The sequence below is a fragment of the Canis lupus genome, chromosome 19 (genome assembly GCF_048164855.1).
Source record: "Canis lupus baileyi chromosome 19, mCanLup2.hap1, whole genome shotgun sequence".
NCBI classification, from domain to species: Eukaryota; Metazoa; Chordata; class Mammalia; order Carnivora; family Canidae; genus Canis; species Canis lupus.
Window position 1 is genome coordinate 45,270,427 of NC_132856.1, and position 15,592 is coordinate 45,286,018.

The following is a 15,592-nucleotide window of genomic DNA, read 5'->3' on the forward strand; positions in this document are numbered from 1 at the left end:
GGCTTTGGGGCCCACGCAGAGAGATCTGGCAAGGAGAACCCTGGTAGGCATGGAGCCAGGGAGTGGTCGCACTGGAAGCCCTGGCCCCACAGCATCTCCCGCGTCTTTGGGCTCTTTGGGCTCGGGGAGCGGCACCGGCTTCCGGGCCTCAGGGGCGTGGCCGACCCGCCGAGGTGAAGCCGGGGGGCGGGGCTTCTGCGGAGCAGGGGCGTGTTCGATGGCGGGGCGTAGCCTCTGCTGGGCGGGGCTACGCGGAACCCGGGCGGCGGCGGAGGCGGCAGCGGCAGCGGCCGCGGCAGGAAATAGGGGCTGGGCCCCGCCGGCGCGAGATCCCATCCCAGCCCCGGTCCCCGCCGAGCGATCCTCGGGCCGGGCGATGGACGCAGCAGAGCCGGGTAGGCGGTCCGGGATACGGGATCCTAGAGGGACCTCCCCCAGCTGTACCCCACTTCCTAAATTGAGTGGTCTCGGCTGTCCCTTTCTGTCCAGAGAGTGGTGAAGGAGTCCCAAACGGGAGGGACACGGGCATCCTCCACTGGGTACCCCCAAACCGAGGGGGCCCAGGACATCATTCTCTGACCCCCTCCCCGTTTGGAGTCTTCACCCCGGATGCCTGGGGGAGGGGGCCCAGGAAGGGGAAGTGGCTGCTTCTGCTTCTGATATTTGTGATGGGGGCAGGGTGTCGCGACTGCTGATGGAGAGGGCGACGCGGCAGGATCCCCACTCGGCTCCTCCATAGTCCAGGGAGTGGGCACTGCTGATCTGGGCTCCCTAGAATGGGGGCTGTGGCAGAAATGTGGCAAGGTCTGACTTGTATTTCCGGCTGTCTTTGTGTCTCTGCTGTGCATGTTGAGTGTCATTTGGTCTTTATGTTCTTCTGGTTTTGGTCTGTTTGTGCCACAGGCTCTGTGCCGGTCTCTCCCACGTGTATTTCCATCTGTCTGGCCTGAGGTCCATGTGGTTCCATTGTCAAGCTGGCTCTCTCCCCAGGGACAGTGTGGCTGCATCTGGGGCATCTGTTTTGTTGCTTTGCTTCTGGGCCCATGTGTGTGTGGGTGTCTCCGTTCCTCTGAGCAGCTGTCTCTGTGTTGGGTTGTGCCTGAGTCCATCTGCCTGCCCTGAGTTGGCTTCACCCCAGGCCACACTGCCTCAATCCTGACTCTGACACCCACCCCACACTCTCTACAGGTCCAGAACACTGTCTCTCTCTCCCTCCCCTCCAAACAACTGGCTAAGGGCCTAGGTGCTGCTGTGGGTGGAGGGAAGCTTCAGTTGGTCCATGTATGACACTCCCCTCCCCCAGGGCTACCCCTGGCTCCGGAGAGCAGGAAGAGGTACAGTGACATCTTCCGGAGCCTGGACAACCTTGAGATCTCACTGGGGAACGTGTGAGTCTAAACCTGGGCCACCCCAAATCCCTAACCATTTAGGTACCTCATTAGGAACCTATAACATCTGGATCCACTTACCAAATAACCTGAGAAGTCCAAGATGGGTCCCTCCAAAACATGAAAAATCCCAAAATTCAGCCCTCCACCCCAACCTACTGGAAATCCCCCAAATGGTCCTAAGACCCCCATATAGTCTTCTTGTGATCCCTTAAAACATTTGAGATCCTTATAATTCTACTCTATGAACTCCAGATTCACCTGGGACCTTTTAACTCCCTCAAGTCCCATTAAAAAAACTCATCTGGTTCCCCGCAAAACCACTCAGGCCTCCCAGATACAAGAGATGTCACAGAGATGATATGTCCAGGACTACCACTCAGATTGCCCTGGGGACTCCCAACACCCCTAACCAAGACAGACTGGGTGGAGGGTGGTATCCTGACACCCTTACCTCCCAGGACCCTTGAGATGCCGCCTGGAGACCCCGTGCTTTCAGGAGACCCAGAATCTGACAAGACCCCTACAGCCACTGAGGTGAAGGGCGGAACCAAGGAGGCAGGGAGGAGGGGGTCCTCCAGGAGGAGGGGCTCTAGGGGTTGAGGCCTCTGCTCTGCTTGCTCCTGAATGCTGCCTCCCTCCCCTTCAGACCAATGAAACCAGCCTTTGGAGTGGCCCTTCCCTGGAGGGTCCTGCACCCCTAACAGGTAGGGGACTTTGGGACTGAGGGAATGAGGGCAGAGAGGAGTCCCTCCTTCAACTAGTCATCACCCACTGCCTGTTCTGTGTGCCAGGGACACAGCAGTACACAGGACAGAGCTGAGCTCCTCCCCTTAGGGAGCCCCCATCTGAGTGGAGAATCAGTATAAAATTGCAACCTGGACAAGATCATAAACGGGTGTTTGGGGCAGCCATAGCGTGTAGAATAGGGGTCTCTGGTTTGGCCGATCTTGGGGTTCAGGGAAAGCTAACACAGAAGGTCAGAGTTCAGAGGTCTGAGGTTCACTTTTCTGCCCCAGGGGAGGAACTGGACTTGCGGCTCATACGGACCAAGGGGGGCGTGGATGCAGCTCTGGACTATGCCAAGACCTGGAGCCGCTACGCTAAGGAGCTACTGGCCTGGACCGAGAAGAGAGCCAGCCTTGGTGAGGGCCCCTCTGCCTTGCCCCAGGCTCCAGGGCCCAGGCAGTGCCCACACCGTGCTCAACTCAGACCCCTGCTGTCTTCCCCCAGAGCTAGAGTTTGCCAAAAGCATCATGAAAATCGCCGAGGCTGGCAAGGTGTCAATCCACCAGCAGGTAGCCATGAGCAGACCCCCCACTCCGCCCAGGGCCCAAGCCCTCCAGAACCGCAGCCCTGACCCCCTAGATCCTCAGCATCTTCTAACACCAACCTTCCCACCCCAGAGCCACATGCCACTGCAGTACATCTACACCCTGTTTCTGGAACATGACCTAAGCCTGGGAGCCCTGGCCATGGAAACAGTGGCCCAGCAGAAAAGAGATTATTACCAGGTGAGGGGGCCCTGCTGCATGCATTATTCGAGTCCCCTCTCCCTAGGAGGAAGACACTACCATCAGTGCCATTTTGCTCATGAGGAAGCTGAGGCCCAGGGATGCTGAGGAACTTGCCCAAGGTTACCCAGCAGAGATTCAAACCAAGCTTCCTGTGCAATTGCAAAACTGTGCTTTTGTTTGTTTGCAGGGCTTGGCATGGGGTTGGGGGTTGCTGAGTGATCCCAGGCAGAGAGCTTTGGCACATGTGGGTCCAGGCTTTAGAAAGGATCAGGTGAAGGGCCAGTGGGTGGGGGAGAGAGTGCAGACCCAAAAGAGGGTCCAGAATATGAAAGGCACATGGTAGCAAGGAGCAGAAAGACTGGGGCGGCCCTGAAGCAGCCCCCCATCTGTCCTTGCCAGCCTCTAGCAGCCAAACGAACTGAAATCGAGAAATGGCGGAAGGAGTTTAAGGAGCAGTGGCTGAAAGAGCAGAAGCGGATGGTGAGGCCTGGCTGGGTGAGTGGGTGTGCGCTGGCTGGAGGTGGAGGAGAGGAAGAGGCTCTGATCTGTCCCCTTCTGTCCCTACCACCCCGCCCCCCCCACGGTCCCAGAATGAGGCAGTGCAGGCGCTGCGGAGGGCCCAGCTCCAGTATGTGCAGCGCAGCGAGGACCTGTGGGTTCGTTCCCAGGCATCCCCTGAGGACCCGGCACCTCAGGCCTCGCCTGGGCCCAGCAAACAGCAGGAGCGGCGGCGGCGATCTCGAGAGGAGGCCCAGGCCAAGGTGGGGACCTGGTGCCATGCTCCCCAGCACTTTGGTGCACCCAGCCCCACACTTTTTCCCACGTGTGTCCTGGCCCTGGTTTCCCTAGGTTCAGGAGGCCGTGGCGCTATATCAGGCCTCTGTCCGTGAAGCCAACGCACGGCAACAAGACCTGGAGGCTGCCAAGCAGCGGATCGTGTCGCATGTGCGCAAGCTGGTGCTGCAGGGAGATGAAGTGCTGAGGCGGGTGAGACCCCTTCCCACTGCTGCCTCACACTCTCCTTTGGCCCCAGCCGTCTGCCTGCCCCTAACCCATCCCCAGGGCCTAGGACTCCTTCTCCCCAGACAGCCAGTTTCTGCCCTCAGTCCCTGACCACACCTCAGCTTTGGTGCCACCCACTTGGGGTCCTATCTCTACCCCTCCATTCTGGGCCAGGATGTGATCATGCCCTGCCCCAGCTGCCTCTCATTGCTTGCCCTGCCCCTAGACCCTGACCACACTGGGTGTCTCTAAAGGTCAGGCTCTGTCCCTCTCTCACTGAAGTCTGACCTAGCCCCCACCCCTGCAGGTGACCCTGGGACTGTTCGGGCTGCGAGGGGCGCAGGCGGAGCGTGGCCCCCGTGCCTTCGCTGCCCTGGCCGAGTGCTGTGAGCCCTTTGAGGCTGGCCAGCGCTACCAGGAGTTCGTGAGGGCGCTGCAGCCTGAGGCCCCACCACCCCCTCCACCTGCCTTCTCCTTCCAGGAATTCGTGCCCACTGCACACAGGTGGGGACCCACCCAGGAGCAGGGTCAGGAATGGGCCCCATAGACAGTGGCAGGCTGTTGGCACCACCAAGCTGAATACTCAGGATCAGAAAACTCAAAGCCTCGGTTCTTGGTTTAGTACCCAAGGCTTTTATCTGTGGGGGTGGGTATCCCTGTTCTGGGAGAGTCCAAACTTTAGGGTTACTATACTGGGTGCTCACGGGTGTCGAGGCTTGCAGACGCAAGTGCTTGGAGTTAGGTGCTAGATGTAGTGCATAGGTGATGTCATCCCAAAGCAGTTTCCTGGTTATCAGACTCCTCAAACTCCTTTCAGCTCCCCTCTGGACATAAGAAAGAAGCCCTCTGGACCCCCACCCCCACGGCTGGATGAAAGTGCAGCTGAGGCTGGCCCTTGGGAGGACACAGGCATAAGTTGGCAAGGTGAGCATAGCAGGGAGGAGGCAGGAGTGGTGCTGGAGCAGGGGTCCATCCTAATTGACCTGTTTCCCCCTAGGGACTCCAGGCCCAACTCCAGGCAGCGATGTGGACAGTGTGGGTGGTGGCAGCGAATCTCGGTCCCTGGACTCTCCCACTTCCAGCCCAGGTGAGGCCAGGATCTGGCCCTAACCCGTTCCCTACCTCTAACCAGCCTCTAGACCCTGCCCAGGCTCTGACCCTCAATCTCTAACCTGTCATTTGACCTCTGACCTACCTGTACCCCTGACCTATTTCCTCATCCTCTGATCCATTCTCTTGAGCCAATTTCTGAATGACCCCACAGACTGCTGACCCATTCTCCAACCCCTAATATCAGACCTGACTTCCCTCCTGACTTCTAACCCTTTCCCCAAGGGCATCTGTGGGTAGTTCTGGAAAACCCAAAAACAAGGAATATCTCCTTAGCCCTGCAGCTTCCCCATGACCCCTGTGACCCCTGACTTCTATGATCCTTGACCCTCTGACTCCAGGCTCTGGCACAAGGCGGTTGATGAAGGTTTCATCCATAGGCACTGAGTCCTCAGATGACTTTGAGGAGCGAGATCCCGGTAAGGCTGGAAGCAGATGGGGCATGGCGGGGGGTGGACCAGGCACCCCTGACCCTGTGTCCCTGCAGACCTGGTAGATGGGCTGGAGAACGGCCCAGGAACCCCCTTCAGGAAGTGGACGCTCTCCAGTGCGGCCCAAACCCACCGGTTACGACGGCTACGGGGCCCAGCCAAGTGCCGTGAATGTGAAGCCTTCATGGTCAGCGGGACTGAGTGTGAGGAGGTGTGGCCTGAGCCCATCAACCAATGACCTCTTCTGACTCGAAGGACCTCCCTGACCCTAAGCACTTCCCTGACCTGAAATCCCTATGACCTTTCTGCCCTTGGGACATACCCTGATCTAACAGTGTCCTATGAGTCCCCTGCCCCTGAGGACCTCTATGACCTCTCTTCCCCCTACTGACCCCTGATGACCTCCCTGACTCTATGACCTTCCTCTCAGTGCTTTCTGACCTGCCACAAGCGCTGCCTGGAGACTCTACTGATCCTCTGTGGACATAAGCGCCTCCCAGCCCGGACCCCCCTCTTTGGAGTCGACTTCCTGCAGCTGCCCAGGGACTTCCCGGAGGAGGTGCCCTTTGTGATCACCAGGTGCACGGCTGAGATAGAACAGCGTGCCCTGGGTGTGCAGGTGCTGCCCTGACTCTTGACCACCCCCAGTAGTGACCCAGCCCTCTTGATAGCCAGACCGGAAGTCAAGTATCTATCTCCTGCCCCTGCCCTGCAGGGCATTTATCGGGTCAGCGGGTCCCGGGTCCGTGTGGAGCGGCTGTGCCAGGCTTTTGAGAATGGTCGAGCACTGGTGGACATGTCAGGGAACTCGCCTCATGATGTCTCGAGTGTTCTCAAGCGGTTCCTCCAGGAGGTGGGTACTCAATGCTTGGGGGCAGGGGCTGGGCGGGCTCAGGCTGAGGGCCCTCTGCAGCCCACCTATACCCATGTCCCTCCCCCCATTCCACCCCCAGCTCACTGACCCCGTGGTCCCCTTCCACCTCTACGACGCCTTCATCTCTCTGGCTAAGACCCTGCATGCAGACCCTGGGCACGACCCTGGGACCCCCAGCCCCAGCCCTGAGGTTATCCGCTCGCTGAAGACCCTCTTGGTGCAGCTGCCTGACTCTAACTACAACACCCTGCAGCACCTGGTGGCCCATCTGTTCAGGTGTGCACTGTCCCTGACCTTGAAATGTGACTTCTGACCTTAGCCACAGATTTGTGACTGTGTCCGTGGACATGTCACATGACTACTGACATGACTACTGACCTCTGGGACTGACCCCTGACACTGACTTCTGATCTTTGCATGTGTTTTCTGAGCTCTGAATCTTAATACATGACTCCAGACTTTGGGGGCTCACCCCTGATCTCCACTGCTGGGCGTGTAGCTGCTGGTCTCAATGACTGGGACCACTTACCCATGACTTGGGCAAGTTGTCACTAGCCTAGCCTACTAGTCTCGCCTTCCTGATGGCCAGTGACCATCCATTCCATGCCCTGATCTTTTTCCTCATACCATCCCCAGGGTGGCTGCACAGTTTGAGGAAAACAAGATGTCTGCCAACAACCTGGGCATTGTGTTTGGGCCAACACTGCTGCGGCCACCGGACGGTCCAGGGGCAGCTGGTGCTGGCTCCGTCACCTGTCTACTAGACTCGGGGCACCAGGCCCAGCTCGTTGAGTTCCTCATTGTATACTATGAGCAAATCTTTGGGATGGATGACCTCCCTGTGGCCACTGAGCCTCCGCCCCAAGACCCCAGTCCGGCTCCTGGGCCTCTCACAAACAACCCTCAACCACCACCCTCCAACCTTGCCCCAGATCCCCTACCCCTAGTCCTAGCCTCGGACCCCGACACAGACTCTGAGCTCCATGGTACCTTGGAGAAGCATCCTGAGGCCACGCCTCCTGAGGTAGGAACCCACTGGGCCCGCAGACAGGAGGAGGGCCTTCTCTCCATTTAATCCTCTCACTTTCCTGTCTTCCTTCCTTTCTTTGCCTTTAAAATGTTCTCTTTCATTCCCTCTCTCCTTACACATGAGGAATGAAATGGTGAGTAATAATAATGGAGGAACAACAGGGTACAGCTCTGCAGAGTTACTAACATAGGTGATTATTTATTCTTTCAACAGAATGTTTATTGAGCATTTACTATGTACCAAGTATTGTTGTAGTAGGCATTACCAATACATCAGTGAGTAAATTATTCAGAGACCCCATCCTTTTGGTAACTGCAGTCCAGCGGGAAAGAAACCAACAACAAATAAGAAATATGGTATAAAGTCAGTTTATAGGGCATTACAAGGTGACAAGTACTATGGAGAATAAAAGAAAGGGTAGCATAAGGTAAGAGACATTGGGGGTACCAAGGAGAGGCAGAGGGCAGTTTGTAGCAGTAAATAGGATGCTGTGAGCAGATCTCATGGAGAAGGTGGATTTGAGCAAAGACTGGAGAGATGTGAGGGAGGAATGAGCCAGGTGGAGATCCGGGGAAGGGTGTTCTAATGGGAACAGCCAATGCAAAGGCCCTGAGGTGAGAGCATGCCTGGTGTGTGTAGGATGTAGCCTTGAGTTGTAATGAATTAGTGAAGAGAAGGTGGTGGAAAGTGAGGCCAAAGAGGGGTCTGTGGAATGCCACACATTGTGTACTTACTGTGCATGGGCATTTTATAGGCTTCCTATCATCTCTACTGCAGCCCTGAGAGGTAGATACTGTTAGTGAAAACCATTTACAGATGAGACTCCTACTGATGGCTTCCCTGCCCCTCAGATCCTGCTACACACACCATTCCTGAGAGCATATGCCTCCCCTCACAGCAGCCCAGAGCTGGCAAAGGGCCTGTCAGTGAGCACTGGGTCTCTGAGAAATGGAATGGCTCAGAAAGTGCTTGGAACATGTAGAAAGAACTCCAGCTGCTATTAGCATTTAGCTAAAGAATAAACTGAAGGATGTACAGATAAATTAAAAAGTGGGTGCGAGGTTATAGAGCAGAGCAGAATGGAGACAGATAGTTCACCTGGTCCTAATGCGGACATGGCTAAGTCACTCCCTGGCCTGGCTCTCTGCTGAGCAAGGGCGTTCCTGCCCTCATGGAGTCCACAGTTGAGATGAATAATATTGTTCTGCACAAGGAGACAAGCTGTACACTGTTAAGGGCATCGCCTCCCCAGATACCAAAACTGCAAAAGACCTTTTACATGTCCAGAAAAAAACCCTCAGCTCTCAAAGAACTTCAAAGAACTGGGATTTTATTATTGGGGTTTTGGTCTTGGGTTTGTTCCTACAGATTCCAACTCCACAGAGTGACCACAGAGAAGTGGCTGAGGACACCAAAAAGGAAGAAGAGGAAGGTGAGTATGTTGGGGGGTAGCCCAGGAATCAGAGGGGTGTCCTTGCCTGGGATAGCTTGGCTGAGGTTTGACCCCCAGGTTATATCCAGAGGACTCAGGGGTGCTCATCATTGACCATCCCAACCCACAGTGTCCAGCCAAGGTCCAGAGGACTCACTCCTGGGGACTCAATCCCGTGGCCACTTCAGCCGCCAGCCAGTGAAATATCCCCGGGGTGGAGCACGGCCTATCACCCACCAGCTGTCCAGCTTTGCCTTGGTAGCTTCCAAATTGTGTGAGGAGACCCCTATCACATCAGTGACGCGAGGGAGTTTGCGGAGGCGAGGACCTGGCCCTGTCACCTCCTCGCCTGAGGGCAGCCCTCTGCGCCGCACCCCGCTGCCCAAGCATTTTGAGATCACCCAGGAGACAGCCCGGCTTCTCTCCAAGCTACCCAGCGAAGCTATGCCCAAGGCCACCTGCTGCCCAGATCCCCAACCTGAGGAAGCTGAGGACCATCTTTGACCATCCCAGCCTTCTGACCAAGGGGGAAAGGACTGAGGTGTTCAGTGTTGGGGGAACTGGAGAGTTCCTGCAAGGAAAGACTACATGGCCTTGGAGACTAAAACCCCTTTTGAAGCAATATACCAGTATTCCCCCACTAGACATAGGTCACTGCCAAGCATCAGGGCCACTCAGGTTCAGAGGTTAGTCAGGGTCAACACTCAGGGTCATTACAAGTCATGGGATCCTTGGCATCCACTCTAGTCTCTAACCCCTGGGACAGGGGTACCTTTTGCTACTTTGGTTGTAGCCACTCCCCCACCTCTGCCTGCCTCCTTAGCTGCCTCAGGTGAGCAGCTCTTGGAGGGAGTGGGCAGCCCAGACTCTGTGGCACCTGGGGCCTGACGCCTGGGAATAAACTGTGTCCTTTATACCCTTGAGTGTCTTTTTTTTTTTTTGCCAGGCAAGGGTGATGGGAGAGAGAGAGGGGAGGGCAGCATCCTTTGGCCCCACTTTACCCACTGGAGGAACTAAGGCCCCCTTTCATCCCCAAACATCCTTGAGCACCTACAAGAAGTACGGGCTGGGCCCGGGCACCCGGCTGAGTCACAACGGCCCGTCCCTCCCGGAGCTCCACGTCCCCGATCCGGTCCTGCATAATCAAACAAATATAACAAAGTGCAGATAACCGGGACAATGGGGCTGTGTGCTCTGGGCCGTGGGAGCCTAGGGCCGCCATCAGCCGGGCCGGGCAGGGGGCAGCGCGGCCGCGGGCGCAGGGCGTGGGGGTGGGATTTCCAGAAACTTGAGCGCGGCCCGAGGGTCAGCTGGGGCCGGAGAGGTCCGTGGGGCCCCGGGGGCCGCGCGCGCGGTATCTCGGGGCCGGGGAAGCGGAGGCGGGGCGGGGGTCCCGGCGGTGGGAGCCCGGTCGGATCAGGGCGTGGCTTGGAGCTCGGCGACGGATTGGACGGCGGGGAGCGGGTGGGGTGGGGCCGGGCGGGGGCGCGGACCCTGAGACCACCCGGAGCTGCGCCCAGGCGGCGCGAGGTCACGGCGGGGACTTGGCGCGGTGAGTGGCTCGGCCCCCGGGGGCTCGAAACTGCGCGTGGGGCGGGCGAGGGCGGGGGCGGGGGCGGGGGCGGGGGTCCCGCGCCGGAAGTGCAGGGGCGACCGCGAGGCCGGGAGGAAACGGTGGGGGGCTGCGGTTCCGGGAGACCCCGTCCCGACCGCGCCGGCGGAGGCGGGATCCCCCAGGTGGCGGGGGCGGGGCGGGGCTCCCAGGTGGCGGGGGCGGGGCGCCGCGCCCAGGCAGGGGCGGGACCCCGCCCTCCGGCTCTCGGCTCTCGGCGCCCGCGCCCAGCGCACCCGGACGCTCGTCGGCTCCCGCGGTGGCCCCCAGGCTATGGGTCTGGGGCCTACCCCGTCCCCCCGGGAGGCCGCCCGTCTGCGACGTGACGGGCCGCCCAGACGAGGCCGGTACTGACGGTGGCGGGCGGGCGCGGGTCCCCGGGAGGGCGCGGCACGTGCCTGCGGGGCCCGGGCACCGCCCCCTCCTCCCCTTAGCCCCGGCTCCTCCTCCAGCCTGGGGGCGCCTGGGGGCGCCTGGAGGCCCCGCGGCCGCCGCCTCCCTGGCCGCCCCCTTTGTCTGGGAGACCGCCGGGGTCCTCCGTCCCACCCGTCACTGCCCGATACCCCGCCCGCCTCGGGAACGCTCGCGCCCAGCACCCGCCGCCCAACTTCTGGGGCCGCGTCGCTGCCGGCTCTGGTGGACCCGGTCACTTCCACGCTCAAGCACGGACTGCCCGCAGGGTCCCAGCAGCGACTCCACCCTGCTCACACACGCCCCTTGGGCTCTACTTTGTGCACTGATCCCAGCAGCGAGCGTACCGTCCCTCACCCACTTGCACAGCTCCTGGCGCTTTGTCCCTCCTTCCCCGCCACTCACCCCCCCAGTACAGATTGGGCGCGCTTGGGTAGTAGATGATTTTTTTGTTGTTTTCGTTTGTTTGATTTTGCTTAAGTTAAAACAAACAGCCAGTCATTTGATTTGGGGGGATAATCTTTGTAAGGGTCTTATTAGTAAATGAGCAACAGCTGCCCATCCCCCACACTCCCACCAGGGAGCTTGCTTTCCCGGTTACCCTGGGCTCCACCACTGCCACTTTACCGAGTCTGAGACCCTTGCCCTTCCTGTCCTGACCCCCGCCCTCACTGGCTGCTGCTCATTCTTGTGTCCTTCGAACAAATGCCACCTATACTGACCTCTCCCTCTGTGCCCCCAGATGGTCACCATGGGCCAGTGCTACTACAACGAGACCATCGGCTTCTTCTACAACAACAGTGGCAAGGAACTCAGCTCCCACTGGCGGCCCAAAGATGTGGTTGTGGTGGCCCTGGGGCTGACAGTCAGCGTGCTGGTGCTGCTGACCAACTTGCTGGTCATCGCAGCCATTGCTTCCAACCGACGCTTCCACCAGCCCATTTACTACCTGCTTGGCAACCTGGCCGCGGCTGACCTCTTTGCTGGTGTGGCCTACCTCTTCCTTATGTTCCACACTGGCCCTCGCACGGCCCGGCTCTCGCTGGAGGGCTGGTTCGTGCGGCAGGGCCTGCTGGACACCAGCCTGACGGCATCAGTGGCCACACTGCTAGCCATCGCCGTGGAGCGGCACCGCAGCGTGATGGCTGTGCAGCTGCACAGCCGCCTGCCCAGAGGCCGAGTCGTCATGCTCATCGTGGGGGTGTGGGTGGCTGCACTGGGCCTGGGGCTGCTGCCGGCCCACTCCTGGCACTGCCTCTGTGCCCTGGACCGCTGCTCACGCATGGCCCCCCTGCTCAGCCGCTCCTATCTGGCTGTCTGGGCCCTGTCCAGCCTGCTTGTCTTCCTGCTCATGGTGGCTGTCTACACCCGCATTTTCTTCTATGTGAGGCGGAGGGTGCAGCGCATGGCAGAGCACGTCAGCTGCCACCCGCGATACCGAGAGACCACACTCAGCCTGGTCAAGACCGTTGTCATTATCCTGGGTGAGTGAGTGTCCTCAGCTGGCCCAGGGTTTCGGGAACCCTGCTTCCCCCCAACTCCCACAAGGCATGGGAGGGCATGATTTGGGTGGGGAATGTTCTCCAAGGAGGTGACATCTGAGCAGAGACCTGAATGCTGGGAAGGGAAGACTTCCAGGCAGAGGGAACAGAAGGTGAGAGTCCCGCAGGACTGGGCTGTGCCTCCAAAGAGGAGAGGAGGCCCGTGTGGCTGGAGAGAAGCAGGAGAAAAGGTCAGCACCGCCTCGAAGGGCACAGGCAAGAGTCAGATTTTGTTCTGAGTTCTGTGGGAAGCCCTCAAGAGTTCTTAGTAGGGAGTAATGAGGTCAGTCTGGCTGTAGAGTGGTCTGAGTGGGGGAGGTAGCCAGGTTATCCTGCAAGGATACACTCCCCTACCCCTAAGAACAAGGAGTGACTCTTCCCTATGACCCCCTTTCCCCCCACCAAGTAACACCTCTCCCACATGACCTCCTTCCCCTCATAGAACAAATTTTCATGTAGAAATGTCCAGCACCCTGTCTACCGTGTACCAGGTTAGGAAAGGCATCCCTTCTGGCAGATAAATCAGAGAAAGGTGTCAGGCGGCTCTTGCCCTGCAAACTACACGGCTGTTGTCTGAGCTCTGGAGCTCCTTCCAGGCCTGAGCTCTGACCTGTGGGTTTTGGGCCCCAATAGCTAGCCCTGCTCACCTCAGGCTCCATCCTATAGGGGCGTTCGTGGTCTGCTGGACTCCAGGCCAGGTGGTGCTGCTCCTGGATGGTCTGGGCTGCAAGTCCTGCAACGTCCTGGCGGTGGAGAAGTATTTCCTACTCCTGGCCGAGGCCAACTCACTGGTCAACGCCGTGGTGTACTCGTGCCGAGATGCTGAGATGCGCCGCACCTTCCGCCGCCTCCTCTGCTGTCTGTGCCTACGCCGGTCCACCCACGAGTCTGCCCGCTATGCACCCTCCGCCCGAACAGGTGCCAGCACTCGCATCATGCTTCCTGAGAATGGCCACTCCTTGATGGACTCCACCCTTTAGCCGACCTGGGACTTCAGTGGGGTGCTGCAAATGCCAGATTATGGCCTCCGACCACTGGTGAATGCACCTGGCTCTACCTAAGCTGCAGGACAGACCTTCAGTCTGCTATGGCACAACTCCACTGCCAGCCTGCCCCAGGGCCTGGGGGAGTGGGGTCATCTCCCAATGCCCAGGAGAGAGTCAGAAGGGATTCAGGAATCTGCCCTTCAATCATCTCAGGTTGTGGGGGTTTTTAACCGACATTTTCTATTTTTACCACTCATCCCTGGTAAACCCTGTGGACTACTTCCCTGTCTGTGGTGGTGTGGGTGTTTAAGATGGGAGAGATGAGAGCCCTCTCAGGCCACTCTGCTCAGTGCGACAGAGTGACAAGGATGGACCATGGATGCGCTATCTGCCTGAATCTGATTCTTCAGGGGTGCAGACTGAGGGGTGCTGAGCATGAGCTGGGAAAAGGTTTGTGGACCCTTGCAGCCTCTGGGGTCCTGCCTGTCCCTATTAGAATTGAGGAGTTTGTGGGGAGAACGTGCTATAAGGAGTAAACCTTTCTCTCTGCTGAGGTCTCCAGAGCATTTTGTCATCAACTCAGATGGTCCATCTGTCCCTGTGTCCCAGAATTGTGCACCTAGGCTTGGGCTAGGCTGGGATCTCTTCAGCCCTAGTTCTCTTTTCTCTTTGATCTCTGTACAGCTGTTACTCCCTCTCTTTTTTTTTATTTTTTTATTTTATTTTTTTAAACTTTTTTTTTAAAGATTTTATTTATTTATTCTTGAGCTCTCTCTCTTTTTAAAGTAAACTCTCTACCCAACATGGGACTCGATCTCACAACCGCGAGATCAAGAGTGGCATGCTCTGCTAACCGAGCCAGCCAGATGCCCTATTCAATCTCTCTTGTTGGAGGTCTTGCCTCCGTTTTGCCTACTCCCCTGCCTCTGACTCACCCCCATCTGTCTCTGTCCTCTAGAGCCCACAGTGGTCTCTGACCTGTGTGAGCCCTCTTTCTCCTGCCTCTCCTTTCGTCTGAGTCCAGACTATTACAGTCATGTGTGTCGATCCCACAGTGGGAGTGGGGCCCACAGAGTAGGGTGCAGGATTTGAGAGTTGCTGTTTCTCCAGCTCCTCTGATGTGCCTGGCATGCTGACAAGCACTGTAGGTGCATTATTTAATCATTACTTGCATCTTGTGGTGCAGATGCACACTTATTTTCACATGAAGACAGTGAAGTTGCAGTATGGCCTGTGGCTGGTTACACAGCTTCAAAAGGCTATGGAGGTGAACCGAGAGACTTGAGAGGCCCCTGGAGAAAGAGCTTTGGATCCCTACAATGTCCAGAATTGGTCACAAACTCAGCCTGGTTTTCTTCACCTCACCTCACAGCCCTCCAAGGCTTTAGACATGCCATGATGAGCCCCACCCTCAGATGCTCATAGAGGCATCCTGCCAGGTACAGTATAGACTAGAATCTGGATTCTCTGCTTCTACTTCAGCAGGGAGGAGACAGGGTTATAGCTCTACTTAAGGTTCACATGCTAAATAGCCAGAATTTGGACTCAGGCCGTGCATTAGAAGCCAAATTCTTAAGCCAGTAAAGCATATATTACTGAAGAACCAAAAACATCTAGTCCTAAAAAAAAAGAAAAAAAAAAATCTAGTCCTATGTTAAATGGGGCTGGCTTTCCCTTTGGGAAAACTCCCTTTGTCCTAAGACAGCTCTGTGAGGAGGCAAGAATGAACTGGGTTGCTGGGAACTTCAGGGTCCAAGGTGGGCAGCACATCTTCTAGGGCCTGAGGCCAGAATCTCCAGAGATGGTGAGCCAACCAAGTGCCTTCCACCATGGATCTGGGCACAGGACCATAAAAGATACATTCCTTGCCTCCATGGAGCTCTAGGACTATTAGACAAACATGTCCCTTTGGGTGTCAACACCAATTCCTATAGGGTGGAGAGCCCAAAGGTAGCTGTGTTTCACTTGCTCTTGCATCAGCATCCCCCAGTTCTAACCCATAGTCCTCTGGTCTCCTTTGGCATCTTGTCCCATTGGTTTTTCTCTCTCTTGTAGGTCTCTCTTCCCTTCAACCTTTGATCCCTAAAGCTTTCAACCCCCTGCTTCCACCACTGTTCTCTGAAAGACACCAAAATTACCCATAACTTAGGCTTCCTGTGTAGGGCTGCACTAGCTGCTGAACTTTTGTGCAGGGCAACAACCCTCCATGGTCCCCACAAATTCTAGTACTTTCTCTTATTGGGACCCAGTGTTGAGTT

The 15,592-nt window shown here is 57.4% G+C and overlaps 2 protein-coding genes across 10 annotated transcripts; both read left to right on the forward strand.

Moving 5' to 3' along the window:
- The first annotated feature begins 237 nt into the window (after positions 1 to 237).
- On the forward strand, positions 238 to 9,700 carry GMIP (GEM interacting protein). Of its 5 annotated transcripts, XM_072786568.1 has the most exons (22): positions 256 to 395; positions 679 to 804; positions 1,304 to 1,388; positions 1,850 to 1,925; positions 2,038 to 2,095; positions 2,408 to 2,533; positions 2,622 to 2,686; positions 2,795 to 2,902; positions 3,305 to 3,385; positions 3,496 to 3,666; positions 3,755 to 3,892; positions 4,215 to 4,411; positions 4,725 to 4,831; positions 4,905 to 4,994; positions 5,359 to 5,436; positions 5,505 to 5,659; positions 5,879 to 6,067; positions 6,164 to 6,301; positions 6,402 to 6,598; positions 6,959 to 7,346; positions 8,721 to 8,784; positions 8,915 to 9,700. In XM_072786568.1, exons 2-22 carry the CDS (start codon positions 777 to 779, stop codon positions 9,286 to 9,288), a joined length of 2,913 nt encoding a protein of 970 aa, XP_072642669.1. In that variant the 5' UTR covers positions 256 to 395; positions 679 to 776; the 3' UTR covers positions 9,289 to 9,700. The 5 variants fall into 5 exon arrangements, with proteins under 5 accessions (XP_072642667.1, XP_072642666.1, XP_072642668.1 ...); XM_072786566.1 differs by lacking the exon at positions 679 to 804 and having other exon boundaries at positions 238 to 395; positions 3,305 to 3,400; positions 3,574 to 3,666; XM_072786565.1 differs by lacking the exon at positions 679 to 804 and having other exon boundaries at positions 238 to 395.
- Positions 9,701 to 10,231: 531 nt separating this feature from the next.
- On the forward strand, positions 10,232 to 13,897 carry LPAR2 (lysophosphatidic acid receptor 2). Of its 5 annotated transcripts, none has more exons than XM_072786576.1 (4): positions 10,232 to 10,336; positions 11,550 to 12,291; positions 12,438 to 12,539; positions 13,015 to 13,897. In XM_072786576.1, the coding sequence occupies exons 2-4, from the start codon at positions 11,550 to 11,552 to the stop codon at positions 13,326 to 13,328; spliced, it is 1,158 nt and encodes a 385-aa protein (XP_072642677.1). In that variant the 5' UTR covers positions 10,232 to 10,336; the 3' UTR covers positions 13,329 to 13,897. The 5 variants fall into 5 exon arrangements, with proteins under 5 accessions (XP_072642677.1, XP_072642679.1, XP_072642675.1 ...); XM_072786578.1 differs by lacking the exon at positions 10,232 to 10,336 and adding an exon at positions 10,478 to 10,743 and having other exon boundaries at positions 12,438 to 12,564; positions 13,015 to 13,323; XM_072786574.1 differs by lacking the exon at positions 10,232 to 10,336 and adding an exon at positions 10,486 to 10,743.
- The last annotated feature ends 1,695 nt before the right edge of the window (positions 13,898 to 15,592 follow it).

Excerpts from the sequence above, each read along its gene's own strand:
- GMIP (XM_072786568.1), top strand. The coding sequence starts at position 777 with ATGGGGGCTGTGGCAGAAATGTGGCAAG. Across the intron at positions 3,893-4,214 it reads GAGATGAAGTGCTGAGGCGG|GTGACCCTGGGACTGTTCGG; the intron begins GTGAGACCCCTT and ends CCACCCCTGCAG. Across the intron at positions 4,995-5,358 it reads CTCTCCCACTTCCAGCCCAG|GCTCTGGCACAAGGCGGTTG; the intron begins GTGAGGCCAGGA and ends CTCTGACTCCAG.
- LPAR2 (XM_072786576.1), top strand. The coding sequence starts at position 11,550 with ATGGTCACCATGGGCCAGTGCTACTACAACGAGACCATCGGCTTCTTC. Across the intron at positions 12,292-12,437 it reads GACCGTTGTCATTATCCTGG|ACTTCCAGGCAGAGGGAACA; the intron begins GTGAGTGAGTGT and ends TGGGAAGGGAAG. Across the intron at positions 12,540-13,014 it reads GGAGAGAAGCAGGAGAAAAG|GGGCGTTCGTGGTCTGCTGG; the intron begins GTCAGCACCGCC and ends TCCATCCTATAG.